Raw genomic sequence first — 26352 nt, 5'->3', positions numbered from 1 at the left:
TCTCAGAAATCTGCAGAAAAATTCTCTGCAATATCTCCAGAAGCTCAGCAGAGCCTCCACTTCAGATCTGCCGATATGACCCAGTTTACCTCCTGCCTCAAACTCCTCATATCATATTTAGTAAAACTGGAGCTGCCGAGTTGAGGAAATTCAGACTCCATTCACTCTTTTATCGTTGCCGCATATCTTCTACCTTCTCAGAATCTGTGAGCCGCTGCAGATTTATTTTATTTTTTTGCCTTGCATACTTCAGTCAGATTTACAGTTCCTCAGAAAAATCCTACATTACCCAGTAGAAGACAAACGAGATGCTTTCCCAAGTAATGTTGTGTGGGTCAGATAAACCTGTTTGCATCGTGAATAGATTTATGAGGCGCTTTGCGGAGTGCCTCACGAGGATGGGACGTACAAGCGAGCAGGAAACAACGCTCAGGATGTCCAGTTGTATTTCAGCTGAGATCCGTCTGTCGCATTGTCTGCTCAGCCTCATCATGACACAAAGAGACATGGAAGTGAGTCTCTGTTTACGGCCTTATTAAAGGGCAGTTTATTGTGCAGTTCTGCTCTGCACTGAAATGGAAGTATTTTGTGTTCAAAGATAGGAACTGGCAGCACAAATGTCACTGCATGTCCAGCGTGGTGACAGGAGTCAAGAGGGAGGTCTCTGACGGCAGGACAGGAGCAGATTGGAGGGTTTTCGCGCTGACTTGTTACCAGTGAGGTCCTCCCCACCAATCGTGTGCGATGCTCCGAGTCATAGGACATCATCCATTAGAATACAATAGATGTGGGAGTTGTACCAGCAGGCATGAGGCACAGAGTTCAATAGTGGCGAGTAGAGAAGTTAAGCGTGGAGTCAGTTTAATCGTGAGGAAATAGGTGAGTGCAGATTTCATTTCCAACTTCTTTTTTTTTTTTGTGGGTTTGTGTCACTATGCAGAATATTTTGGTACATCTGCAACCTAAGTGCGGCAAACTCACACCAACATCTTGCATTTTGTCCTAACCAGCAGGATGAGGAGTCTCCTGGTCACTCCCCGCCAGGTTCGCCTCCCGCCTTCCCGGACGAGGAGCTGGAATCCGGGCCGCAGTTCCGTCGGCGTGCTCATACCTTCAGCCACCCGCCGGTGAGGAAGCGCATCTCCTTCGAGAGCCAGCCGGCCAACCAGACCAAACAGGCTCCGCTCCGCAGGCAGCACTCCGTCAACCCAGAACTGCTGCAGACCAGGTAAAATACCTGAAACAATTGGTCGTTTTGTGCATTATTTTTTTAGACTGTTGAAAAAGGAAAGTGCATTATTATTATTATTTTTTTTCTTTTTACAGATTTAGGAATTAATCTTTTGCACATTTTGCAGTTTTCTTTTGACATGAGCTGTTGTGATTAGCTTTGAGATTTAGTCGATTTTTTAATCTCCTTAATCTCTTTAAAACTAACAAAGTATTCCACTGACCTTTTGGTTCCTGCGCACACAATGTAATCTATTTGCAGCACTTTGATCAGTCTAAAATCTGCCCTCCTCGTTCCCCTGCTGTCCTCTGAAACAATAGCATCACAGGTTTCCTGTCAGTGTTTTGGACCCACATGCATTTCTCACTGTTTTCCTTTCCTTTATGTAATGTTTGTTCTTTATTTTCTTTTTATTTTATTTGTGGGCGTTTCACGCTGGGCCCGCCCAGTCACGTGTCCCGAACACGCAGCATTTCAGAGGGGGAGTCCTCCTTCAGCCTCCCCTCCACCTTCTCCGCTCCCACTTTCCTGAAAAGCTTTTACCAGGGTTCGCTGGGGTCCCTGACGGACAGTGGGAGCTTCAAGAGGTGAGCGGGGGGGTTCGGACCACCCGCCCCCCTCCCTTGCATAAACAGACAGCTGATGATGAAGAATATGACTTCTATGGGATGGGAACAGCTGACCTGTTGCTGGGGTGGCAGTAGCCATAATCCGTGTTGGCTGAATCTTTGTAACTCGCAGCTCTACTCTCCAGTCTCTTTTCAACTGGATAGTAGAACTTATTATTCTCGTTTCCTGGATTTCAAGACTTTTTTTTTTTAACCCACCTCTCGGCTCTACAGATGGACTGGCCTTCTTCCCCTTTAGAGCGGGATATTGATACATCCTCCTTCTGTTTCATTTGCATGTGCATCTAAAGCTTTTTGCACGACAAACTCCTGCGTGTTTCATTGAGATGAACAAACGTCATTAACTGCATTTCATTCTTCTGACGTGACAGTACTTTGCAAAATATCACTAAAGCTTTTTTTTTCCCAGGCTAAAACAAAATGTATTTTATTGTGATTTTTTTTTTTTGATAGACCAACACAAAGCATCACATTTTTGTAGTAATGGAAGGAAATCAATAACTTGTTTAGAACTCTTTTTCATTAGTAAAAAGGGTTGAAACTGAGATATGGAGTTAATTTGTGTTCATTCCCTGTGACCAATACTTTCTTTGCAAATATGGCTGTAAGTTATTTCGGATTGTCTCTACCAGCTTTATCTGACAGGAATCTGTCGGGGAAAATTCACTGATGAATGAGAGTCAGTGGGTGATAAGATTCTATAGATCTAGAAATTAAGGAAAGTACAAATTTTTTAATCATGTTTATAGATCATTTTTAGACCCCAACCCCCCCTTGCCTCTCCTCCACATCAGGGAGGGCAGCGCCCCCTATGGACCAGCTGCCACTGCATCCCCACAACATAACACCTTCACAGTGCATCACCACCGAGATGGTGATTGCGTTTTACTTCTTAGTTCCAAAGTTCAGTTTTGTTCTTATCCATCTAGATCACCTTCTTCCATCCATTTGCTTTGCCTTTGGACTTTACATAGGCTTCATTCAACAATGACTTTCTTCCAGAAAGCTCAGATTAGAGGATTACATGACTAATACTTGTCCTGTCACCAGATGGGCCTGTGAGTTTAAGAGGACGTCCACGTCCATGTTAGGTTTGCAGTTGTGCTGTACTCTTTAAAAGGTTGCTCTCTGATACGTTCAAAGTGTAACCAACTAGTGTAACTTACGAATAGATAAGTTGAGAAACTTAGATTTCAATGTTGAAATTACAGTTAGTCTATCTTTCTAAGTTCAAAAAGGAGGATAATAAGTACAAACAACCATATTATCAAGAATGAACAGATTATTTAATACAACTTGAAACAGAATATTACGGTACAGTTTTTTTTTTGTTCCAACATAAAGTGTCCACCTTTTTTATCAGGCAGTGTATTTTCTTTTGGTTCAGATTCCTTATAGTTCAGTTCGTCCTTTGGAAGTTTTGTTTTCTTAGTTCAGTAATTTAAGTCAGTCAGTCAAGTCTTTGTTAAATGGCCATGTGTTTCTTTGGATCCAAAATCTTATCTTATCCGGTGCAAAGTAGGCAGCGGATCCAGCAGTCCCAGGTCTTGAGTTGAACCCTGGAGCTCAGCAATCCAATCCAGGCCTGCGATGCTATGCAGCTGGACAGTCTTCAAAGTTGAATGGGGTTCTAAAAAAACCCACCTGCATATATATAGAACTTAATTAACTATTAAGTTTCAAAAGTATGCAGGAAGCAATAAATTCCATTTATCACAAAAATAATATTCAACTAATGGCAAGCTTGCAAAACAAACGTATCACACTGTATCCGACCTCTTAGTTTGTACATAACAAAAAATGCAATACAGTGAAAATCATCATTTTAATCTCACACATTCCTCCGATTGGTTTTATTTACGTTTCTCTGTTCTTCCTTGTCGGAATATATGAGCAGTAATGCCTATGACGCCAGTTAGCATTAGCTTAATTTCGGTTGCAAAAACACGTTACAACACTCACCAGAGAAAATCACAGTAAAAATGTGTTTTACTGCCAGGGATCAGGTCACGGATCTTCTTTTCTCTTAACCGTTACCGGAATTAATCAAGAATTTATCTTATAGCATGCAGTAATTCGCACAACGTGCTACAGCCAGCTACGGTTTTCTTCTTCTTCTAATAGTTTTCTGCTGTCTAAACCAGAGTGTAACTCACAAGCCACCTGCTGGCGGTTTCTGGTATGACAAGAAAACTCAAAATGAAAATATAACTAAATTGCTGGGAACATTAAATAACAAAACAAAATCCTACAGAAATAAAATACCACTAACAGTACCACACATATACATGTGGGTTACATCCTCCCCCCCATTAATTGCATGCGTCCCTGCATGTCAACATCTCCTAAGCATCAAATACAGGGGCATAAAAGTCACGTTCAAGGGCTATTTGTAGTGCGTTGTCTAAGCCACCAAGTAAAGACTGCATAACTACCACAAGTGGGTTTCCTAAGGATGGGTAGGTGAGTCTCTTGGGATGGGTTCTTTCTCTAGTTGATCTCCTTACTTCAACATTCCCTTCATGGTTGTCCGTTCCAATAGGGATAACAGTTTCAGATGTTTCAGAGTTGCCAATATCTATTATGACATGGTCTGGTGGTTGGATGGACATTCGAGGTGTGGGTGACTGGGTTAACTCACCCTTGAGCTGCTGCTCTTCTGATATGGTCTCTTTTGGCTCTTGTGGCTCAAATGGTGAAGCTTCAGGATTAAGTGATGGCACTGAAACATGTTCGTTTGTCACGTCCTGTTCTGTATTGTCAGTTTCTGTTCTCTCACTGGCAAGTTCATTTGTGTCCAACACTTGGTCTTCAGATCCAATTTGCATGTCTCTGTCCTGTTCATCATCGTTTCGGGTTCCAACATCAGACACCATCTTTGTTGGAGGATAGTAATAATACTCCACATCTTCATCCTCGCTGTCCAGCAGCGAATCCTCTGGAACTTCATGTCCAGCACCTCTTTTTGTCGCACTTGACTGCAGTCTTTTAGACTTCCTTGTTTGGGTTTGTGTTATGGGCTCAGGTTGCTCTTTTGCAACTGACAGAAAACCACAGGGTAGTAACAAGTCTCTATGCAAGACTCTTTCTGGACCCACATCATCAAAGGGAGCTACTACATAAACAGGGAGGTTTTCTATCTGTTTAATCACTTTGTAAACAGTGTCAGTCCACCTGTTGGAAATCTTGTGTTTACCACGGAGACCTACATTTTTCACTAACACACGATCTCCCACTTCGAGCTTAGACTCCCTCACCTTGTTGTCAAATCTCTGTTTGTTGTAAGAGGCAGTCTTTTCGCTATGTTCAATAGCAATTTTGTAACTCTCTGTCAAACTGTCTCTGAGGCCTTTTACATACTGACTATGTGTTTCGCCCCTCCCAGTAGGCTTGTCGAGTCCAAATGCAATGTCAATGGGTAAGTTTGGTTGTCTTCCAAACATGAGCTGATAAGGTGAGTATCCAGTCGTGTCATTTTTTGTGCAATTATAGGCATGCACCAATGGCTGCACAAAATCTCTCCACCTTAACTTATCCTCTTCTTGTAAGGTGCCCAACATGGCAAGGAGTGTCCTGTTAAATCTTTCCACAGGATTGCCACGTGGATGATAAGGAGTCGTTCTTGTTTTTTTTATTCCAAGCAGATTGCATAGCTCTCTGATCAGTGTGGACTCAAAATCCCGGCCCTGATCACTATGCAAACGCTCCGGCAGGCCGTAGTGAATAAAAAAATTATTCCACAAGGCTTTGGCCACGGTTTTTGCTTTTTGGTCAACTGTGGGTACTGCCACTGCGTACTTGGTGAAGTGGTCAGTGATTACGAGTATATTTTTTGACCCTTTTTCATCAGATTCCAAGGACAGGTAGTCCATGCAGACTAGCTCCAGCGGTCTGCTGGTACAAATGTTCACCAAAGGAGCACTGTGTTCAGCTCTGGCTTTTTGTCTGATGCACCTCTCACATGTGTGTATTTTGTTGTTTATGTCAGTGAGCATGCGTGGCCAATAAAAGCGCGCACGAACCAGATCTGTGGTGCGATCTACACCCATATGTCCCATACAGTCATGTAGGCTGTCCAAAGCCTCATTTCGAAAAGTCCTCGGCAGAACTAGTTGGAAAGATGGTACACCATTTAGAAGTCTTTTCCGGTAAAGCACTTCATCTCTCATAACTAGTTGGTCCCATAGCCGTAACATGAGCTGGACTTCTCTGTCTTCCTTTTGTTGCGTTCTGTGAGGTGGTCTCCTCCCCCCCATTAACAAGGTTATGACCCTGCTGATGGATGGGTCTTTCTTCTGCTCTAAAGCCCAGTCACGTTGAGACATTTGTGGTAAAGTGCATGAGCCAGGCAAAATGTCTGTGTGGCTGTAATCTGGTGGAATAGCATTTGCATCAATAGCAACACACTCAATAAAGCCAAGGAAGGGCAACTCAGACTGTGGTTGAAATTCTGAGTGGACAATGTGTCGTTGGCATATTGCACGTACTACTTCTGGAGAAACAGTCACGTTCTGAGTGATGTCAGACATGAACCGGTCAATACGGTCGTCCTCATCTTTAGCAGAGTTGTCCATTTCATCTTGTACATGAGGTCTGCGGGAGAGACCGTCGGCATCTTGGTTTGATTTTCCAGCCCTGTACTGAATACAAAAGTCAAAGGTGGCAAGTGCAGCCAACCATCTGTGACCAGCTGCATCTAACTTGGCGGACGTCAGGACATATGTTAAAGGGTTATTGTCCGTCACAACAGTAAACTTGGCACCATAGAGATAATCGAAAAACTTGTCCGTTACTGCCCATTTTAGGGCAAGGAACTCCAGTTTATGTGTTGGGTATCTTTTTTCACAGTTGGACAGACCCCGGCTTGCAAAAGCTATTACTCTCAGATGCCCATCTTGCTCTTGGTAAAGAGCTGCACCGAGTCCATGAATGCTTGCATCCGTATGAAGGATGTAGGGCTGTTTAGCATCTGCAAAGCCTAAAACTGGAGCTGTTGTCAGTTTGTGTATCAGAGTGTTGAAGGATTCGTCACAGTTGGCCGTCCACTTATCAGCAAAAGGTCTCCTTGGATCTATAATAGAGCTGTGCTTTGTTCCTGCTCTGTTAGACCTTCTGGGGGGGTAACAACCTGCAGTGAGATCATTTAAGGGCCTTGCGATTTTAGAGTAGTCCTTAATGAACCTCCTGTAATAGCCTGCAAACCCTAAAAATGATTTGAGCTCTTTTATGTTTCTGGGTTTTGGCCAGGTGGTGAGGGCAGCTATTTTTTCAGGGTCAGTCTCCACGCCTTTCTCTGAGACAATGTGACCGAGATATTTAACAGACTTCCTGAAAAAATGACACTTGTCCGGGGAAAGTTTGAGTCCAAATTCTCTGAGTTTTGACAGGACACGCATGAGGCGCTCCTCATGCTCCTCCAATGAACTTGAGAACACAATGAGGTCGTCCAGAAAGACTAGGACCTCTTTGAGGTTGAGACTTCCCATGCACTTTTCCATAACACGTTGAAATGTGCTAGGCGCATTGGTGACTCCCTGGGGCATTCTATTAAACTCCCAAAATCCCACAGGAGTAACAAATGCTGTCTTATGTTTGTCACTTTCCTCAACCTCAACTTGATAATATCCAGACTTTAAGTCCATAACAGAAAACCATTTTGAGCCTGTTAAGGCTGAAAAAGCTTCTTCAATGTTTGGTAGGGCGTATGCATCTTTGATGGTTTGATTGTTTAATTTTCTGTAATCGACGCATAACCTAATGGCCCCGTTTTTCTTTTTAACCACCACAATCGGTGATGCGAATGGACTCTCAGATTCACGAATAACGTTAGCCTCACAAAGTTCTTTTAAATGCTGTCTGACAGCTTCATAGTCCGAGGGGTGTATAGGTCTGGGTCGTTGTTTGAATGGAGTTGCATCCGAAAGTCGAATGTGATGCTTCACAGCAGTTGTGTGTCCATAATCCAAATCATGCATGGCAAAAACATCTGACATTGAGTTGAGCTTTTCCATAATTCTCTGCCTCCATTCTTCGGAGAGAGGAGTATCAGTTAAGTCAAACTTAAGTGGGCTGTCTGTAGTGGTTCTGATGTTATCAAACTCAGCAACAGACTTTGGAGACTGAGAGCTAGTCCTTGTGTTACTACTCAAGCCTGAAGCTAAAGAGCACACTGACAAGGGGGCATATAGTTCAGCCACTGTTTGACCAGCAGGGATTTTGATTGTATGAGCACTCTCGTTCTTGACCAGAATAGGAAGCTTAAAAGAAGCCTTTGAGGGAGCTGTCATAATGTAGTTGCAAAATAGGAAACCCCCAGGCAAGCATGATGCTGTGGATTCTACTAGCAGAGGACTACCTGGGTTTATATCAACATGTCTGGCATAGCCTGTCAATACAGCTTTTTCACCAGCTGGTACTGCGACACATTTTCTGCTCAACAGCTTAACTTTTCCTGTTTTACCACTTCTCTTATCAACTTTGATTCTGTTGAACATGGTTTGGATCACTGGAATGCTGTCACAATGTCTGACACTTGTGTCTGACTCTTTGTAGGATGCGAATGTCTCATAAAGCACATCCAAAACATTTGTCCCAATGAGAACTGGAATCTCTTGGTTTGATCTGCAGTCTGGTACAATGAGTGCTAGGGTATTCACTTCCTCAGGTCTCCCAGTAATCTCTTTTGGAAAACACAAATTGAGTTCTATGTAACCCAAGTAGGGTACTTGCTGACCCCCTGCGCCCTCTATGTCAAGCAATTTGGCCACAGACTGAATCGGGCGTGCAGGTAGGTGTAGTTTGTGAAATGTCTCTGATACTGTGGTTACCTGGGAGCCAGAATCTAGAAGACACACGCTGTGAACCCCATCAATAGTCAAGCTAGCAGTACGTTTTGACCCAACCAGAGCACTCAAAAGAGCCTCCTCCGATAATGCTGAACAGGAGTTGGTAATGTCATCTATTTGTTCCAGTCTTTTGTTCTTTTGGTTATCTTGTGCTAGCTTTGGACTTTGCTCCGAATTGGGACTAAACTCTGGTAAGGCCTCAGTGCGTCCCTCTACTGAAACCCTGTCCAGTTTAAAGCTGGGGCATATTTAGCTTGCCACTCTTGCTGTTTCGTCTTTAATTCTTTGTTCTTTTTATCAACAAGGTCTTTGTTTGGAGCATTTATGCACTCTCGGGCAATGTGGTTATTTTCACCACATTTAAAACAAAACCACGCTTTTGGAGCTGATCTGTGTACAGGTTGATGTGCTTGCAGTTCTGTAAAATGTGGTGGTTGAGGTTCTGAAGCACTGGCATGTTTCTGTTCGTGTTTCTTTCGTCTTTGGGCTCTTTTTTCAGTTAGCTGTAGTTTAAGTTCAGCCACTTGTTTCCTTAAATTCTCAGTCTCTGTTATATATTTCTGCATTAAATCTGTGTCTTGATTAGTTGTGGGGGTGGGATCTGGAATGCCATGAAACTGGGCAAGAGGTTTTGCTTTAAACCCTCCAAGGTGACGTTGCATTCTGTCTACTTTTAGAGATCTTCTTTCTTCTTCAGTTCTTAATTCAAGAAGAAGCTCTGAAAAATTTGGGGCAGGATCATTTCTCAGTTTCTGTTGCAGGGTCAACAGTAAAGTCTGGTCCCAGCAACCACGCACAAACTGTTTGTAAAGTTGTCTATTAGCATTGGCCTCACTTACACCACCCCGTCTGATCGCAGTGCTGAGAAGTGTCTGCAGTCTCTGAATGTATTCAGATGCTTTCTCACCTGCGTCCTGATGAGTACTGAGGAACCTGGCAAAGATCTCCTCCCCGTCGTCAACAAGGCCATAGGCTGACTGGAGGAGTTCTACATAGTCTTGAGGAGGTGACTGAGAGCCTAGTTGTTTTACAATGTCTGCTGCGGGCGACAGTAAGCTCTCCAGAATCAGTCGTCGCTGCACATCCATTGTATAGCCATCCTGAAACATAAGTTCAACATGTAAACACCATGTTTCAAAATCCACTTCACCAGGCGGTTTAGGAACTCTGCCTGAGAAGGAACGCAGTCTCTTGGAGCCTGGAGCTGTCGTAGCTTCACTCTTAATGACATGCTCCACTATTATTCGTTGCACATCTGGTGGGTTTAGTATGTCAGAGTCTAGGGTTGTGGCAGTGCCCTTGGCTTGCTCCTTTGGTCGTACTGCCTGTCCCTTTCTTGTCCTCTTAAGCTTCTCTGTTCCACCTTGTGATTTGGAGACAGATTTTAATGGCTTACTGGGTGGAGGTTGTGATTTTTGAGGACTGAATATAACAGATGATCCACTGCTGTCTGATTCACTTCCAGTACTATCTGAGCTACCCCGTTCATTCTGCACAGTTTTAAAGGAACATGTGGCTTCAGGGTTTTCATCAATGGCTGACTGTGATTGTGTGGGAGTAGTTAAAACCTCAACTCTGTCCAAACACCATTTTGAGGCTGGGTTCTTAGGAGACTGTATCACAGAGGGGAAACTGATGAGCTTTAGCGACTCTTCTGAGTCAAACTCAACAATCACTTGAAAGTCTTTGAGTCTCACTATTTTACTGACACTACCATATAATGATACAGCCTCTACAATGTCTCCATCTGTGTCATCATCAAGTATGCCCTTCAAAAGGATTGATTTTCTGTCATTTACACCATGCTCGCTACCAATGTCAGCAACAGAAGCCATATTTTGTCTGGTTATTATCAGACAATATTTGATCACACTGATCACTAATCAATTATTTATATTGGTTGTTTATAGCCTAAAATCCTCCTGGCTGGCTCGCCACTTATGTAACCAACTAGTGTAACTTACGAATAGATAAGTTGAGAAACTTAGATTTCAATGTTGAAATTACAGTTAGTCTATCTTTCTAAGTTCAAAAAGGAGGATAATAAGTACAAACAACCATATTATCAAGAATGAACAGATTATTTAATACAACTTGAAACAGAATATTACGGTACAGTTTTTTTTTTGTTCCAACATAAAGTGTCCACCTTTTTTATCAGGCAGTGTATTTTCTTTTGGTTCAGATTCCTTATAGTTCAGTTCGTCCTTTGGAAGTTTTGTTTTCTTAGTTCAGTAATTTAAGTCAGTCAGTCAAGTCTTTGTTAAATGGCCATGTGTTTCTTTGGATCCAAAATCTTATCTTATCCGGTGCAAAGTAGGCAGCGGATCCAGCAGTCCCAGGTCTTGAGTTGAACCCTGGAGCTCAGCAATCCAATCCAGGCCTGCGATGCTATGCAGCTGGACAGTCTTCAAAGTTGAATGGGGTTCTAAAAAAACCCACCTGCATATATATAGAACTTAATTAACTATTAAGTTTCAAAAGTATGCAGGAAGCAATAAATTCCATTTATCACAAAAATAATATTCAACTAATGGCAAGCTTGCAAAACAAACGTATCACACTGTATCCGACCTCTTAGTTTGTACATAACAAAAAATGCAATACAGTGAAAATCATCATTTTAATCTCACACATTCCTCCGATTGGTTTTATTTACGTTTCTCTGTTCTTCCTTGTCGGAATATATGAGCAGTAATGCCTATGACGCCAGTTAGCATTAGCTTAATTTCGGTTGCAAAAACACGTTACAACACTCACCAGAGAAAATCACAGTAAAAATGTGTTTTACTGCCAGGGATCAGGTCACGGATCTTCTTTTCTCTTAACCGTTACCGGAATTAATCAAGAATTTATCTTATAGCATGCAGTAATTCGCACAACGTGCTACAGCCAGCTACGGTTTTCTTCTTCTTCTAATAGTTTTCTGCTGTCTAAACCAGAGTGTAACTCACAAGCCACCTGCTGGCGGTTTCTGGTATGACAAGAAAACTCAAAATGAAAATATAACTAAATTGCTGGGAACATTAAATAACAAAACAAAATCCTACAGAAATAAAATACCACTAACAGTACCACACATATACATGTGGGTTACAAAAGCTTGGAATATTGTTTTAAAACCCAATCCTGCATTTAACTCTTCCACCATTTCCTCCCTGAACTGTAGGCTGCATCTTCATGATGCTGAATATTCCTTAATATTCTCTATGAGCTGTTGTATTTATGCTAACTTTAAATCTCATACAGGTGAATTCCACTTATTAATCAGGTGAACTCTTAAAGCAGACGGGTGCTCTAGATTTTATTTAGGGGTATCAGAGTAAATCACACTTTTCTCGTTTTTATTTGAAGAACATATTTCAAACCATATACCACTTTCCTTCCACTTCACAACAGTGTAGCACTTTGTTGTTCATCGGTACCATGAAACACATTGAAGTTTTTGGTTTTAACAACACAGGATGCGAAGTTTTTTTGCAAGATGCTGCACAATTCAAAACCTAACAAGCTTTGCGATTTTCTTCTTCTTTCTTTTTTTTCTCATTTTGGAAGGTTGTCGTTGGCAACCCTTGGCTAATCAATGACCGTGTTTGGTTAGTCAATGAAAGCAGGATAGACCTCGGTGTGTCTGAGAAGTGGGTTCTCTCTCTTCGGATGTCCAGATGGCAGAAAGTAAAGGTTAACATTTCCATTAGAAATGAGATGCAGCGCAGCGGACCGGGAGGTGTTGTTTGCTCTCCGAGCACCCAGACTTCACGGTGGCATCCAAAGAATCAACTTTTTATTCTTGAACTGCGTCGTTCCCAGATTATGGATCAGATATTTTAGCCTTGGTTTTTGAATGTGCTGAATATGAATTGTACTCTCTGAGGTTTTCTTTCTGATTGTGTTTTGAGACCCTTTTGGCACCCAAAGCTTTTCTGACGACGCCCTGCTTGAGTTAACAGCAGAGAAACGTTAGAGAAAATGTGTCATGGGAGGAATTTTAAGGAGTGACTGGGGCATGCATGGAGTAGCAGTCGGAGCCGGATTGTTTGTGTCAGTGACATTAGTCTTGAACCAAGGTCACTTCCTGTTTCCCATTGCTCACATGTTCAGGCAGGTTTTTGTGTTCTGACAATGCTTACTGATTGCTCAAGCGTTTTGTGACTATCAGCAAGAGGTGGAAATAATTATTTCTCTTTGTTAATTTTCTTTTTAATTTTTGGAAATCAATTTGCCGTTGAAGATCTGACCTTTCCCATTAAAGGCTTTAGTTATTTTGAATGTTTGTCACTCATTGAATTCATTCTTCAAAAACCTCATAGTGTCAGGGAAAATGATTTACAATGTATAAGATTAGATAAAGAAACAATAAATTTGACATTTAACATATCTAAATGTATTTGCGCAAAGTAAATATTGTGCAAATAAATTCCTCCACGTCAATAAAAGGTGCAGTATGGCATTCTGGGAAAACTGTGTGCTTAGTCCGAACATCTGACCAAGCGCACAGTTTGCAGGACCTTCCCCTATGCTCTTTGCTATGCCACTGACCTCTCCCTTCCCCGCCCATGGTCTTACAGTAATGGATTCATAAAAGTTTTTATATATTCTAGTAACCAGGATTGTGGAAGTTTGTATTTACCCACCTCTGTCAGACTGTCTAGATTGTATTTCTACAGCTGGGATGTCTGCAGACAGGTTGTGAACGTAAAGTTTTTAGGAAACTCTCATCACCGGTCTCTTCTCCTTCGCTGACAATCAACTTCTTTTTCAGAAAGAACAGAAGTGCATGCGCCTCAGCCGTGGCCGATGTCTCTTCTGTTTACTGCTGCTTTATTAACACGGACACTGGGGAATCGGTGTGTGGCTGCTGCTTTTTCGGAGGGTTCAGCTTCGCCACTTATGAACTGAGCTGTCCAGAAAGCTGGATCAGTTTTCCTGTTGTGCTTGTGTTTGGTTTGTGTCTGCCATTATTAGAGGGGTTGAAGAGAGTTGGTGTAATGTGACACCTGACTCCTTTATCAGGTGTCTCTGACACATCTGTCCTTTCTTGTAGCAATGGAGAAGGCAGGAAAAGGACGCTGTCAAGCTGCAGCAATGACTCTCTGAGCGGAGGTCTCCCTCTGACCCCACGCAGGGTCTCCTGGAGACAGAAGATCTTCCTGCGGGTCGCCTCACCCATGAACAAGCCATCTGCATCTATGCAGGACACAGGTGTGGTAACATAATCCTTTAAGCTGTTTTACAAGGAATCATTATGTGCAACATGTAATCGGTGTCCTCTGCTTTAATGAAAGTTGCCAATGTACCGACAGGAAAATGTTGTAGCATGAATATTGTGTGCAAATGTCAGTGTAATGACAGAGCTATGAAGTTAAGGTACTTTGATAATATGCGTATACTTTGGCTGATATTCCAAAAATACAGTATTATTGCTAGAGTTATTGAAATATTTGTTGTCATTTCACTCAGTTTTATATCAGTGCTCTGAGTAGTGGTGCACAGAAAATGTTTTCTGCAATACAAAAGTTCTGTTCTTAGAGAATATTTTGTTTTGTGTCTCGGTGAGATTTCCTTTTGTAAATCAATATGAAATGAAATATAAATAAATGCGACAACTTTTAAATTTGATAAATCTGCACATGCGTTTTTAAAGACTGCAATAGTAATTCCAGTTAAATAAACTAACCACAGCAGACGTCTATGCAAAAGATTACACATTAATGCAGTAATTACTTACAAAGAGTTAACTTTTTTCCCCTTCAGTTTCACTAGACCTGGTAACTGACCTGACCTGTAGCCAAATAGACTCTGTTTGGCAACATGAAGAAGACCATAATGTCCCAAAAAGAAACATACCTTGCCCTAAACTAAAGAAACTGAAACACTGATAAGAAACAAAGTCACTGAAAGGGTTACAAAGCCATCTTTCGGACTAATGAACCACAATGAGAGTCATATCCATTATTGTTTATCAGTGAGACTAGGCAAAAATTAAATAAATCTCCTTCTGATTTTAATTTGGTATCTTGTCTGTGTGTTTCTGACTGAATATCCCCTGGGTTCAGAAAACATCTTTGTTTACTTCAAAATGCTCCATTTTTTCTGTCAGTTTTGGAATAAGTTAAATACTTTTGTCAGTATTTTTTTTTGTCTGTGTGAAAGCAGGTGCTTTTAATAGCTGAGAACCACTCCAGACAACAAATCCTAAATTAAAAGCAGCTGTGTGGAGCTGCATTCGCTATCCTCTAAAATCCTCTGCGGACTCAACACTGCTAGTAAATCATACATATTGTTATATGGAAAAGCAAAGTGAATTTTAAGCACGCGTTCCTGTGTTAACTCACTTTTTGCAGACGGCTCTGATGCCACGGAGCTGCTGCCTCTGTCTCCCCGTGCCTCGGACCCGGGTCTGGACCCTTTGAGGCGCCTTTTATCCCCGGCATCTGATCAGCCGACCGATAAGAAGCCCAAGAAGACAGGAGCCGATTACAGAGCTCTCTGGAAAACTGCCATCCACCAGCAGATCCTCCTGCTGCGCATGGAAAAGGAGAATCAGAGGCTGGAAGGTGAGCGTAAATCCCCTCTCCACTGCACCAAAAAGTGGCATTTAAAGCCTGCAGCTCATTCTTTGCTGGTCACATGAAGGACACATGGTGCTTATGATGTCCTCATACTTGCTGAAACAGGAATTTTTTTCCCCTCACTAGTAGTTCTTTCCCTGTTGTTCAGCTTGTAAAAAATGTAACATGCTGTATAAAAAGTTTCATTGCACCAGCACAGCTTAAAGAGCATAAATGGTCATTCTTTAATAACTTTTCAACTATGTTTAGGTTTTAGCTTATTGTTAGGCTAACTTATACTTATATGAAAAAAGCTTGGGAAAAAAAGAGCTCAGCTGAGAAATTAGCTGAAATGTTACCAATTAGCGATGATGTTGTGTTTGAAATCCAAACCTGGATATCAGTGCTTAGCACAACAACATCCTAAGAGGAAACATGTCAACAAACTCTGCAGCTTGAATGTGAGATCATGAACTAAAGATTTGCTATAGCTGTACAGTATTCAATAAATTTAGATAATTTTGAAAAGTTAATTTATTCAAACTCCGTCTACTGAGTGAATCCCATTATATACACAGACTGATGTTAAGAAAAGAGTTCATCACTTTAATGCACTTTAATCCAACACCAACACATCTCTTCTTGTTTGTCTGATATTTTGACGTCAATGCTGGTCTGAGGACCTTACAGTACAAAACTGTTTTCTATAGAAGGTAAGCATAATAACAGAAGCCTTTGGGATCAGGGAAGAGGTTTTGCATGATACTAGTGGCTAGCTGTAAGAGTCATTCAATTCATCTTTCCTTTTTTTTCTGCATGTTACGGGGTTGGCGGTGGGGGGGTGATCAACTTTTTTTTTTTCCAGTTTCTATTTGGTGTTATTGTGGCATTTGTGTCTTGTGTTTCCATCTTAGCTAAACGGTTGATGGTCTGCATCCTCTCCTGGTGGTTTTTGCCTGTCCTTTTTATGCCCTCTTTAGCGGAGCGATGTTCAGTTTGTTTCCCTTATCTGTTTTTCGTCCTCCTGATTCAACCGAAGCGAGTCGAGATGAGCTGCACATCCGCAAAACGAAGCTCGACTACCAGGAAGTGTGTACCTGCTCCAAGGAGGCTCAGGCGCTCTGGGAGAGAAAGCTAACAGCTCCAGGCAGAACCACAAACCCGCAGGACAAGGAGGACATATACAGAGCCGTCTGCCAGGGTGAGAGGGAAGCGCATGGGTGTGTGAGCGTGGATTGAAATGCACTTTACAAGGCTAACGTCATTAAATGTTACCTTCCTTATACTTGGTTTATTTGTTTGTTTTTCTGCAGGAGTTCCAAAGAGCAGACGCGGGGAGGTCTGGTTACTCCTTTCCCATCAGCATCGGCTGCAGCACAGACTGCCCCAGCGCCAGCAAGCTCCAGACACCCCCTACTACGACCTGCTGAAGCAGCTCACCGCACAGCAGCACGCCATTCTGGTGGACTTAGGTGGGCGTGCTCACCGTTAGGTGACCTCTGCTTAACCACGCGGCCCCACTGGGATTAAACACAACAAAAGGGGAAATATTCTCATCCATGCCCCACTGCAGGCAGAAGCGACCAGAAGTCTTCATCAGAAAACAAAGTCTATAAGAAACAGAAATAAAGCTTTCCGTGTGTCTTGTTTAGTATTGTGACTGATTTTCCTTGCGATGAGTTGTGCAAACATTTCTTTGCCAGGGTGAAAGAGATGTGAGGAAGTCGGATGACAGTTGTGTGTAGCTTTCAAAAGCACCTAAAAACAACGGAGGTACATGGAAGTTGATGCTTCTCTTTTTGCTACAATTGTAGGAAGAAAGACATTTTCTTTTTTGACACATGGAGCGGAGATTTAGTTAATATGTTGGATTTAAAACACAAATGCAAATCTGCTGCTGAGCTAAATTCTTGAGTATTGAATTTAGTAACTAAATTATTTAAAGTAATTACATCATTAAATTAAATGCATAGTAATTAAATATATATAAATAATTATTTTAAATAATTAAATAACAATTTAGTAGTTATTTAGTTTCCCTTTGGGATTAATAAATAATTTTAGAATTTGAGTTTGAAGTGAATTTGAATGCTTCTTGCATTTCTTAAGCTGAATACTTAAAGTTACAGTAGCAGAAATTACTATTTTCTCAAAGTCCATAGAGTACTCCAAAACATGGTTTAAATTAGAAATTAAATTCTTTCCAACTTAACTCACAGTCCAGATGGTTCCAGGATTGTCTTGAATTTCTGAAGTGCTTGTCTAAAATGTTACTACTTTCTGTTTTAATTTGTTGATAATACAGCTTATTTAAAGGTTTATGAACTTAGTACTTGAATTTCACCACCATGAGATTTAAAGACTAGTGTTTCAGCTGCTCTCTGTGCCACTCGTCACTAAACCAACAGCTGTCTGGAGGAAGGTGCAGCAGCCAATATAGTCCCTCGTATTATCTATAACAACAACAGGGTAAAAGCCACTAATATTGTTAGTGATTACCTCGATTGGTTAGATTAAAAATCCAACAGTCACTTCCTATATTAGGTCTGCAAGCTGTGCACGGTGAAATGGGTTGTGATGTAGAATAAATTCAATGGGAAAACTGAAACTGTGGTCCCACTACTCAGTGGTGCATAAAATTACAAACAGCGAATAGTTTATTAAGATCTCACATGAAGCATTGTTTTTATAACAAAAGTTTGTAGTTGTAAATCCAACTCCCTTCTCAGGCCGGACCTTCCCCACCCACCAGTACTTCTCAGCCCAGCTTGGAGCAGGCCAACTTTCCCTCTACAATTTGCTGAAGGCTTACTCTCTGATGGACACAGAGGTAATCCTCTAGTCCTTTTTGCTCTCCTCGCAAAAACATTCATACTAAAGGATCTCCTCAACGTCATTATAAATCGTCCTTTTCTCATTTATTCTCCACAGGTTGGCTACTGCCAGGGCATCAGCTTTGTGGCCGGAGTGCTGCTGCTCCACATGAGGGAAGAGCAAGCTTTCGACTTGTTGAAGTTCCTGATGTACGACCTGGGCATCAGGCGGCAGTACCGACCCGACATGGTTTCACTGCAGGTCAGCGCGCACACTGATCGGCTGCTTTGACATGCCACTCGAACAAAAGCGAACTCATGAGTGCACAGAAATATTTTTCACATCAAAACTGGTGAAGGCTTTTGCACTTAAGCGTTTTTTTTATATTCTCTTGTAGCATTGTCTGCATGTTTAGGATTTTTATTTTACTATTATTAAAACAAAACATCTTGAAAACCATCAGCTATTCTCAATCATGCACTACTTTGCTTTAGTCTTTCACATAATAAATACAATTAATCAAAGTTTGTGTTTGTACTGTAACGAAATTAGTGGTAATTTTTAATGGAGTTAATTTCAAGGTTTGTAATTAATTGATCACAATTTGATTGAAGACCATATATTGACGAATTAAGCAACATCTTTAATTCAAAAACCCTTTTTGCGGCTACGTCATTGAATAAATAGACGTAGGAGCTGAACATCAAAGATATTTGTTGCTTTTCATCTGTTATTTGTATTATTTAACCATCAGATTCGGGCAAAAGCATTGTTATATCCATTCAGCATTCACGGAACTTCTTTGGAAAAAAAAAACTTAGAAATGTGCACCATGGACACTCGCATTAGCGTTGGGTACTTCTGTGCTGCGGCAACATGTTTTGCATTTAGATGGCATTTTGGGCTTGAGTAGCTTCGGTTACAGGCCGACTCCTTTATGCACAACGTACACACAACAACAGCCTCTTCCAGAGTCCTATCAGGTTACTTATTGAGGCAAAAATCAACCCCCAGAGGTCCAAGACAAGCGGCTTCGTTGTCTTTTGCTTTTGCTTGTAAAACAAAACAAACAAAAAAAAAAGAGTAAAAATTTTTAACACGTTAAAATAGATGTAATTAATTAATCAAAATTAACGCATTAAAATTCTGGCCCTAAACAAAATAAATAAAAAAAAAATGCTCCAGTGGCATGAATACTTTTACAAAACACTGCAGGGACAGTTTTGTCCGACTGCTGAGGGCCTGATGAGTCGTTCTGGATGAACAGCTGGGATTGGAACATTGCCAAAGGGTTCAGGTTCTGACCTGTGTTGACCTTCCTGCTTGCTGTTTGGCCACTTTGGACATTTTGTCACAAACACTCGATAAAGGCTGCTGATGATATTAATTACAAAAAAACAAAACTGTAATGTTTTATAGTATCATTGAACAAAATAATTTTCCCTCAGTAACAAATAGTGCTGTTTGCAATAATGAATACTGAATCATTAAGATTTTTAAGCATTTAAAATTGTTCATTAATAAAATCTCTGCTGAGTTCTCCATAACATTGTTCACAAACAAGGGAAATCCTTAGAAAATAATGGGACAGAACCATTTCAGTCTTTATGAGACTGAGAGAAAATTACTCTTTGTGTAAACAAATAAACATTTAACTACTTCTTCACTTGCTCCTGCGTTCTCCAAGTGGAAAAGGAAAGGCACAATGTGGTTTGCATTATAATCAGTACTGTTATCCAGTAAATGCACATGGCTTCAATTTATTTCCTAAGAATAATGCACATTTAGAGCAACTTAACAACAGCCCAGAACCCGAGTTTGCACACCAGCAGTCCAGACCTGCCCCATAGTTTAAATATTTTAGGCATTTGCCATGGATAAAACACTGAAACATTTAACTGTAAAAACTACAGCGCCCGATCCTCTCTATCACCAAAAGTGGAGAAGACAAGATGATGAAACACACCATTCAGTTTTCGGTAACACTTTATTTGACGGGTCGTTTGTTGTAAAAGTATTACTGATTAAACTTTAGCTTTAATAACATAAAGCTACATAAGTTTTAAAGTTTAATCAGTGATACTTTTATAAAAAAAAATAATGTCAGATCATGATTTCTTGGTTAATGACAAGTTGTCATAATAAAGACATTTTGAATAATGTCAACTTTGTATTAAAAGTGTCATGATACTTTATGACAACAGTCATAAATATTCATGAAGACTTACTCATGTTCATGACGGTGTCATGACAGTCTTATTCACAACCCGTCAAATAAAGTGTTACCCAGTTTTCTTGTGTAATGCCATCACAAGCTTGAGAATGTGCAGGAATTCTTTCTGAGTTGATTTTAGTTTTACCAAACATTTGTCGACTTTGTGGCATTATTTATGTATCATTTTAAAATACTTTCTTACAGTTTTATGCTTTTTGTCTTTATTGTCTTTTTTTAAAATTGCTTTTGACGGGAGTGACAAGTGCAGATTCCATTTTTGTGAATGTGTTTTGAATGCACAGACACACACACAAAAAGAAATCACATTTACTACCTGTTTAAAACCATGCACAGTGTACTCCTCCATTCGTTTTATAGCGGTCATCTGCCTGCCACCTTTTATTGGTGTGATTTGCTGACAGCAGCGTGTCTCCACCTCTCTGTCAGACCACACCTGCTCTGTTAGCTCCAGTTAAACATCAGCTGACCTCACCATAGTTGAAGCATCGACGGGGGGGGGGGGGGGGGGGGGGGGGGTGGGGGGTGGGGGGGGGGGGGGGGGGGGTAATGTTTAATCTCCTCCAGGTAACCGTTCAGCCGAGCAGAAGCCTGCTGTTTCCCTCCCTGCAGCGGTCTTGGTCTTTAAAGAAGCTCCCTGACATATTTGTGCTGTTTCCTTTGTGCTTCAGGAGGAGGTTCAGGTATCGGTTGTCGTCTTTGTTACTTTGAGGAAATTGTAAAAGCAGAGAGTCTAATTTTAGCCCGAGCTAACTTCTGCTTCTCCTGTCTTCGCTGCTTGCTGTCTCATACTGTAAAAAGAGTTATTGCAGCTCATCAGACGCACAGCCTTGTCTGAGCAAGTCCTTAAAGCAACACTGCTTTCACTTTACCAGCGTTGCGGTTGAATGGGGGAGAAAAAAAAAAAATCCTTCATTGACTCTTAAATTTCTTATGGAAAACTTGTCTCTTCCAGATCCAGTTCTACCAGTTTGTTCTGACCTGAGGTTGCCGTTTTGTCTCTGTTGTACTCCAGATTCAGATGTACCAGCTCTCCAGGCTGCTGCACGACTACCACCGGGAACTTTACAATCACCTGGAGGAGTACGAGATCGGGCCGAGCCTCTACGCCGCGCCTTGGTTCCTCACCCTCTTCGCCTCACAGTTCCCCCTTGGCTTCGTGTCCCGCATCTTTGGTAAAGCCAGAACATAGGGTTCTCTTATTGCAGCCAAATGCCTCAGCAGAATTATATCTGCTTCATCTCCAGTGTTGGAGAGTGCATTAACGCTTTTCTGATGCTTCTTCTCTGTTTTTTGTGGTTAGATTTAGTGTTTGTGCAGGGTACTGAGGTGATCTTTAAAGTGGCCCTCTGTCTGCTGAGCAGCCATGAGAGGGAGATAGTGGAATGTGACAGCTTCGAGAGCATCGTGGACTACCTGAAAACTACACTCCCCACGCTCACACAAACACAGATGGAGCAAACCATTACCAAGGTACCGTAAGGGGTTTAATGCAATGCATTGATTCAAAGTAATACTACAATTTTCTCGTTATTGAGCATCTGTTTTGGTTTTGCCAACTTGTGAAGACAAACACCGAACACGAATATAAAAAAAAATCAAGTATACATGCAATTACATGTATTTTATGCAGAACCTTGTAAAAGTTTTCACTCCCCTTGCACAAGCTTTAGTGTAATTTTATTGGGATTTTTATTTTTTATGGATCAAGACAGGGAATATTTTTTTTCTTACTAACTGAAATCATTCCCACAGCACGATTCTGTCACCACAACACTTTACTTTGGGTCCAGGCCAGAAAGTTCAGTTTTGGTTTCATCTGACTGGAGCACATCTGCTGTGCCTCTAAATGGATCATTTAAAATTTTCAACCTGACCTGTCATTGCTTTCCTAGAGAACCTTGAAAACTCTTGACTGTATAAAGAACAAAAGTCCAACATAGCTTAACAATTAAGATGTTTTTATTTTGGTTTACATACAAACGGCATACTTTAACTTTAGCATGACACCCATCAGTAGTTTTATTGTGATTCACTGACTCAATCAAAAAGAGCAATGTCATATGTTTTTGGACTTTAGACATCTTTAAATTCAACAGGTGTGCCCCCCAAAAATCAATGTTTTACAAACAAAATAAGGCTATTGCAATACACATTTTATCTCCAGGCTTTATATGTCTGAAACATTGGTGTAAACAAAAAGTGTAGAAAAATTTACACTTTTAAGTTAAGGATTAACAACCTCACTGGGAGCTTATTCTGGATCACTAGGTTATGGAGATGGACATCTCCAAGCAGCTGCATGCATATGAAGTTGAGTACCACGTCCTGCAGGATGAGATGTTGGACGCCGGGCCGCCACCCGACGACTCGGAGCGCCTCGACAAATTAGAGAAGACGAACGTGCAGCTGAAGAAACAGAACATGGATCTGCTGGAAAAACTTCAAGTAAGGGAGATAAAGTGCAGTATCACATGTTTAAATGGTAAACCAGAATACTGTTGAGAGGATATATTCTTGTGCAAAGAGTCACGATTCGTTGAAACAATGCCAATTTGTGCAATCTAGAAGAAGTGTGTAATTGCAAAATGTCATTGCCTCGGATTGCCTGTAGATGGCAGTAATACATCAGTGGAAAACAGCGGTAATGAGAGACTGTTGAAGACACAAAAGGCCTGAGAGCTGTTATGTTCTCCACGTACTTCAATCATTTCAGTGAAGTGTGAATCTGTGGAGGAGGACTGATAAAGTCGCACCTGATGAGCTTCATATTAATAGAGGTTTAAAAGTTCTTCAGGCGCTCTCGTGTCTGATTTAGCGAGAGAAAATCACTAGAGGGTCAATGTTTTGGAAGCTGAAACGCGACTCCTATAAAACTCAACAAGTTATTTCAAGACTGTGGATGAAATGTACATTTAGATGCATTACGGTGATTACTGACATTATCCTCCCAGGCTGCTGTGCGAAATTGCACTTCCTGTGTTGCAGTCTTCAAGATTTTCAGATTTAAGTGTCCGTTTTGCAACAGCGTCGACTGAGGTGCATTCTCTCTGTCCTGCAGGCTGCAAGACAGAAGATTCAGACTCTGGAGACGAGCGTGGAGAACTTCCTCTCTCGGGAGAGCAAAATGAAGCACATGATTCGCTCCCTGGAGCAAGAGAGGGCAACCTACCAGAGGACCATTGAACGCATGCGCTTCAGCCTCCCCCCTGATGCCCTGACAGATGTGGAGATGACCCAGATCAAAACAGGACCCAACGGGAAAGCCAAAACCGCAGCCAAGAAGCCCTGATGGCAACAGGAGGGAGTAGGTGGGGATGGAGGGAGGATGGGGGGGTGGAGGCGGGTTGGCTGCGTTTGGGCAGATGCAGCGACTCACATCCACAAACTGTCAAGTGAAGACTGCTCAGTGGTGGAAAGCTGACGAGTTCCACTTTACTTCTGTGATGAAGTGTGGCTGCGTTTTGTAAATGTTTGAAGTCTTGAGACAGACAGACTGCATGGGGAAACATCTTGGTTGTGTTTGATGAGCAGATAAAAAGAGTGGTGGGAGGATGATTTCAGGGTTTCCATAGCGCAGAAAAGCCAATGTTTCTCTCATCTGATTCACGACCGTTTAGGAGGTAGAATCAACGGCCACACCGTCCTGCAATGGTCGGAGGTTTGACTCTATTCATGGGGGAATTTCCTTATTCACACTGCCTGGATGTATTTACTGCCTGACAGAGTAACTCCACAGAAGCTGCCTGTTGAGACATCATTTTTTCAGACTTTGTGAGGTCTATTTACAGCCATTACCAGTGTCTGATCGGGGAGCATTTTGTTGTTCTTTTACTCCTTTGTCTCCAATGAAAGCTTCGCTTTATTACATTTTAATCACTTGAAGTTTTTATGAATGTAACTTCTCCTCATGGGTCGTTCTAATCGCGTTCATTCTCTTCTCCGCGAAGGTCGACGTTACTCTTCAGCAGAACTGGAGTGTGGCATCGCTAGAGATCGTTCAGAGTGCAGTTTTCTCAGGAAACGTCTCTTCCAGATCTCAGGCAGGATGTGAGGTCGCCTGCCTCTTCGGCTTCCTGTAAGACGTCAGTCGTCTCTCTTTTAGCACCGCCTTCAGACTCCGAGGCAGAGCTCGCGCTCCCCGGGAGGCGCAGACTAAACAGACTGAGGTGGAGACGGGTTCTGAATGTACACGCTGCTGCACTTAAAAAACAAAAGAAAAAGCTCTGCAAAGTCACTATCGCTTTAGTTTCTGCAGCGCCTCTCAGAAGTATTCATAGCTGTCGATCTGTTTCACATTGTGTCAGTGACAACTACAATGTATTTTTTCATGATTGAATTTGACACATCAATGCAATTTGCATGTAATTGTGAATTAGGAGGAAATTGAAGCATTCACCCATCCAACTCTCCTCCCTTATGCTGGCAGGGCTGGAGGGTGGAGTGTTGGGAGTTTGGTACTGGTGGTATTGGGAGAGAGTGACGCACAGAACAGACAATTGGCATTTGACCTAACAGTCGTGTTTTTTTACTGAGAAGAAGCTGGAGTACCTGAATAGAATCCACCTATTCACAAAGAGAACATACAAACATACAGAGAGCAAAACCACTCCAAACTGGAAACCATCTTGCAGAAAGTCAAAGGTGCCATTCAACAGAAAAAAAGTGTGTGTCTGCAAAAACACAAAATCTTACCAAGTATTGTAGTCTAGTCTAGTTTCTAGTGCAAATGTCTTAGTACACTTGATATAAGACACAATTAACTTACAAGCAACTTTCCAGCAAGATATAGGAGCTTGTTTTAAGTCAATAATTCCTCAATATTGACAAAAACGTATTAATTACACAAGCAGATTATTTCACGTATGATAAGACATTTTTCAAACGTTATAAGTGAAATAATAAGCCACTGGAACAAATATTGAGGAATTATTGACTTAAAATAAACTTCTATATCTCACTAAAAAACAGTTGTAAGATAGTTTTATCACATTTCAAGGGTACTGAGATACTTGCACTAGAAATTAGACCAAAAATACTTTGTGAGATTTTGTGTTTTTGCAGTGTGGATTTTGTTTACTCTGATACCCCTAAATAAATTGCGGTACAGCCAATTCCCTTCAGAATCACATAATGAACTATCTGTAGTTTATCAAGTACATAGCACATTTTCCAGGTTTTTATAAATAAGCAATTTTAACATTCACTTCCAAATTACCCTTTACGTTGGGTTGGTCTGTTATCTAAAATCTGTACAATAAATTGAGTACAGAAATATTTGCTGGGCATGAATACTTTTGAAAGGCACTTTATTGTGCTCAAGATTTCAATTAGATGCATTGTTGTCCGTGCACAATGTCCAAAACTGGAGAGTTTAGTTTAGCAGAGAAATAAGAAAGGAGCTAAAATGAGCCTAAGGGCACTTGAGTTGCCCTCTCAACGATAATGAGTCTTGGATTCTATATACTGCATCTACACACACACCAACACACCCCCACACACACACCCACCCACCCCCCCCACACACACACACACTGCAGTGAAGTGGTGGACTGTATGGACAGACGGTTTATATGCTTTTAAAGCTCTGTCCCTGGCTCCCTCTTTGATTTTGTTTTCTGCCACCTCCAGGTCTGAATCACCGTCATCTCTTTTTATTCAAGTGAAAACTTGTCCTCGTCCTTTAAAGGTGTGTGTGTGTGTGTGGGGGGGGGGACTCTTTACAATTAAATTAGGGTGACTTCTATCGTGAAACAAGAGGTTGTTCATCAGTCGTCCTGCCCTTGGAGACAAGTGACATATTTGTGTTGGTTTGAGTGTTTTTATTCTGTTACTTCAGTCCCCGAAGATGCATGGTAATGGCAGCCAATGCAATGTGTTTGTTTATCAATCATACGCACGTCTTTACATGAGAGTGATATCAGCTAATTCGCATAAAGTGTTTTTAGCTGTCATGTAAATAAGGCCGTAAGTTCCCGGCTAAAACAAACGTCTAATTTGTTGATTGAGTTGTTATTGAAAAATGAGCTGCATGGATTTACCCCGCAAA

At 41.4% G+C, this 26352-nt stretch overlaps 1 protein-coding gene and 3 long non-coding RNA genes across 7 annotated transcripts in view; 1 reads left to right on the top strand and 3 right to left on the bottom strand.

The window, feature by feature from the left end:
• Positions 1-25327, top strand: part of tbc1d4 (TBC1 domain family, member 4) — a 44707-nt gene extending 19380 nt beyond the window's left edge. Inside the window, exons 12-23 of one of the 4 annotated variants that reach the window (XM_032566882.1) lie at positions 1011-1228; positions 1681-1818; positions 13750-13907; positions 15050-15262; positions 16293-16457; positions 16570-16728; positions 17986-18086; positions 18188-18331; positions 21319-21478; positions 21607-21776; positions 22575-22751; positions 23365-25327. In XM_032566882.1, coding sequence (XP_032422773.1) covers positions 1011-1228; positions 1681-1818; positions 13750-13907; positions 15050-15262; positions 16293-16457; positions 16570-16728; positions 17986-18086; positions 18188-18331; positions 21319-21478; positions 21607-21776; positions 22575-22751; positions 23365-23595 — 2034 coding nt within the window. In that variant the 3' untranslated portion in view covers positions 23596-25327. The remainder of the gene's footprint in view (positions 1-1010; positions 1229-1680; positions 1819-13749; positions 13908-15049; positions 15263-16292; positions 16458-16569; positions 16729-17985; positions 18087-18187; positions 18332-21318; positions 21479-21606; positions 21777-22574; positions 22752-23364) is intronic. The other 3 variants (XM_032566883.1, XM_032566884.1, XM_032566885.1) reach the window with 3 other exon arrangements.
• LOC116722694 (uncharacterized) lies at positions 1148-15153 on the bottom strand. The gene is made up of 3 exons (XR_004339822.1): positions 15041-15153; positions 1455-1539; positions 1148-1237 (listed from the first exon to the last, which is right to left on the bottom strand). It is a non-coding gene; the product is annotated as an uncharacterized LOC116722694 (long non-coding RNA).
• On the bottom strand, positions 3125-5254 carry LOC116722692 (uncharacterized). Its single transcript, XR_004339820.1, has 2 exons — positions 3823-5254; positions 3125-3504 (listed from the first exon to the last, which is right to left on the bottom strand). It is a non-coding gene; the product is annotated as an uncharacterized LOC116722692 (long non-coding RNA).
• Positions 10768-11790, bottom strand: LOC116722693 (uncharacterized). Its single transcript, XR_004339821.1, has 2 exons — positions 11466-11790; positions 10768-11147 (listed from the first exon to the last, which is right to left on the bottom strand). It is a non-coding gene; the product is annotated as an uncharacterized LOC116722693 (long non-coding RNA).
• Positions 25328-26352: the final 1025 nt, after the last annotated feature.

This window comes from Xiphophorus hellerii, chromosome 7, assembly GCF_003331165.1.
Source record: "Xiphophorus hellerii strain 12219 chromosome 7, Xiphophorus_hellerii-4.1, whole genome shotgun sequence".
Taxonomy (NCBI): Eukaryota; Metazoa; Chordata; class Actinopteri; order Cyprinodontiformes; family Poeciliidae; genus Xiphophorus; species Xiphophorus hellerii.
The sequence above is the reverse complement of the archived record's forward strand: the minus strand, read 5'-3'. Positions and strand labels throughout refer to the sequence as shown.